Source organism: Penaeus vannamei, chromosome 11, assembly GCF_042767895.1.
Source record: "Penaeus vannamei isolate JL-2024 chromosome 11, ASM4276789v1, whole genome shotgun sequence".
Lineage (NCBI taxonomy): Eukaryota > Metazoa > Arthropoda > Malacostraca > Decapoda > Penaeidae > Penaeus > Penaeus vannamei.
Window position 1 is genome coordinate 41,587,387 of NC_091559.1, and position 2,500 is coordinate 41,589,886.

The following is a 2,500-nucleotide window of genomic DNA, read 5'->3' on the forward strand; positions in this document are numbered from 1 at the left end:
AGAATAACATTAAAAAATCACGTTGACAAATTAGGGAAAAGGGCATAGATAATTTGCATCGCATATTGGTAGTAATGCTCCAAATTTGTGAACATGGGACCGTGCGTATATGGGCGCTAGGTAATTTTTAAAAAAACTACATGAATCTTAACGGAAAGGGTTTGGAAACGTATTCTAGACAAAGAGAAGGAGAACAAAAATTATTCTATGAGTAATCTTATTTAGAGGCAATTTTGGTGACATGTATTCACGGAGAACATCTTGTAATACCTTTTTATTTACGTATTAGTTCACTTACACTGCAGTACGGTCTATAGGTGTTTATGATACTCAAAGTGATGTTAGCTAAAACGATGTCTCGTCATCCAATTAGTGAATTCAATGAACGGATTCTTGTTAAATTATTTCTCTCTTGGTATTAAAAACTGGTATTAAGTATTAATATATCTTGGTATTAAGCATATCTTAGAAGAGTTTGCTTTACCCTAGCGATAGTGGGAAGGCACTTACTCGAACTTTCATCATTAAATGCGTAAGATGCAAATAAAGCAATGAGTTTGGAGGCTACGATGTTTATTTTTCACTTCACGTTGTCTTTAAAGGCTTAAGTGATCTTGTGAGTGTTTCAAGGGTAACAGTAATGAGTCACCGTTTACTCGAATAAGCTAGATACACCTCTCGCTGTCTGTTAAAAGTTACCAATTATACTCATATCTTTATAGTAGCTAAAATAATTGATATTGCATCTTCACACTTCCCGATTCGAAATGAGTAACATGATTAGCCTCTTGATGACACTCTCCTCCTGTACTCAAGCATGTGAAATGATATGAAAATGATATGAAAAATGATATGAAAAGCTAACCATATATCTTGGTACAATGTCTGTTGTACAGGCTTTGAATTGAGGACTGGTAGAGGGGCATCTAACAATAACTTATGGCGTTGTTGTTTGTAAATATTCTCTACAAACAGAGGAAGGAGTGGTTAAGCTCGGTGGTAAGACCGTTAAGGTTGTTTGCTAATCCTTTTATAATTATTAGTTTTTAGGGTTTAAGGAAGTAATTAAATTTTACTCCCTGTGTAGATTCTCGATGCTAAGGAGGTCCACTTTACGAACAATGGGTACGGATAGCATTTTCCTTGATGTGTCTTTGGTGCAAAGTAAATACCATTTGAGAATGACACCGAACAGAGTCTATTACTTGAAATAACTTTATTTTCCTCTCAAACTCACCTGTCCTCGTTGCTGTGGTCCTCGGGTACCCAGTCAGGGTCGTCATCGGAGGACCAGAGATCGTCCTCGTCATCGCCGTGACTGGAAAGCAAGGAGGAGAATGTGAATGGAGAATTTAAGAATTTAATTAATTTAATTTGCGCATTTAAGGGAGAAATTGATAGCAGACTAACTAATAATGTAAAATGTATTTATTACTTTGTTTCCTGCTAATTGTATGCACGTGTGTCAATCATTCTCTCTCTCTCTCCGCTCTCTCTCTCTCTCTCTCTCTCTCTCTCTCTCTCTCTCTCTCTCTCTCTCTCTCTTCCCTCCCCTCTCTCTCTCTCTCTCTCTCTCTCTCTCTCTTTCTCTTCCTCCCTCTCTCTCTCTCTCTCTCTCTCTCTCTCTCTCTCTCTCTCTCTCTCTCTCTCTCTCTCTCTCTCTTTCTCTTTCTCTCCCCCTCTCTCTCTCTCCGCTCTCTCTCTCTCTCTCTCTCTCTCTCTCTCTCTCTCTCTCTCTCTCTCTCTCTCTCTCTCTCTCTCTCTCTCTCTCTCTCTCTCTCTAAAATCAGCGAGATAGTTCGGCTGACGGATAGATAGGGTGATAGAACATAAAACTATTACAAACAATAGGTAAATACACTAATTGATGGGTATATTTTAAGCACAAACTCTTAACAAGGACTGAGTGATAGATACAAAAATCATTACTTAAAAAATGACTTACAGATATCAATCACAAAGAAATACCATATATCAAAACGTAAAAATATGGAAGAATCGAAAGAAAGAAACTAAAGATTTTAGGAATATATTATTCCCATAAATCATATTCAAATTCTCAAATAGTATACGACTTTGGATGTTGCAATAAAGGCCATAAAATTAATTATAATGAGTTGGTGTAGACTGAAATAATCACAAAAAGAAAAGCGAATCCTTGCTCTTTTTTTTTTTTTTTTTACATTGCGACATCTAAACATATATGAATGAGAACTAAGAGCAAATGTTAATGCAGTGAATAATGATAATGAAAGGATATCGGTTTCTCGATAACATCCTGTTCCTAGACATGTATTGATACACATGAACACCGCGTGGGTTCAATAAGAGTTTTTTGTTGTTGTTGTTGTTGTTGTTATGAGCAGATGATTCTTGGAGCGGAACCTGCCAGGAATCTGAGGTGTTGCTCTCTCTCTCTCTCTCTCTCTCTTTCTCTTCTCTCTCTCTCTCTCTCTCTCTCTCTCTCTCTCTGCTCTCTCTTCTCTCTCTCTCTCTCTCT

The 2,500-nt window shown here is 37.2% G+C and overlaps 1 protein-coding gene and 1 long non-coding RNA gene across 5 annotated transcripts in view; one reads left to right on the forward strand and one right to left on the reverse strand.

Annotated features, from left to right (window-relative positions):
* LOC138863205 (uncharacterized) overlaps positions 1–2,500 on the forward strand; it is a 284,219-nt gene that overhangs the window by 248,508 nt on the left and 33,211 nt on the right. The window lies entirely within an intron of this gene.
* LOC113821609 (dentin matrix acidic phosphoprotein 1) overlaps positions 1–2,500 on the reverse strand; it is a 21,317-nt gene that overhangs the window by 14,786 nt on the left and 4,031 nt on the right. For all 4 annotated transcript variants that reach the window (XR_011398846.1, XR_011398845.1, XM_070127305.1 and 1 more), the window contains exon 4: positions 1,238–1,318. Coding sequence is in view for 2 of the 4 variants with exons in the window: in XM_070127305.1 (XP_069983406.1) it covers positions 1,238–1,318 (81 nt within the window). In the remaining 2 variants the exon portion in view is untranslated. The remainder of the gene's footprint in view (positions 1–1,237; positions 1,319–2,500) is intronic.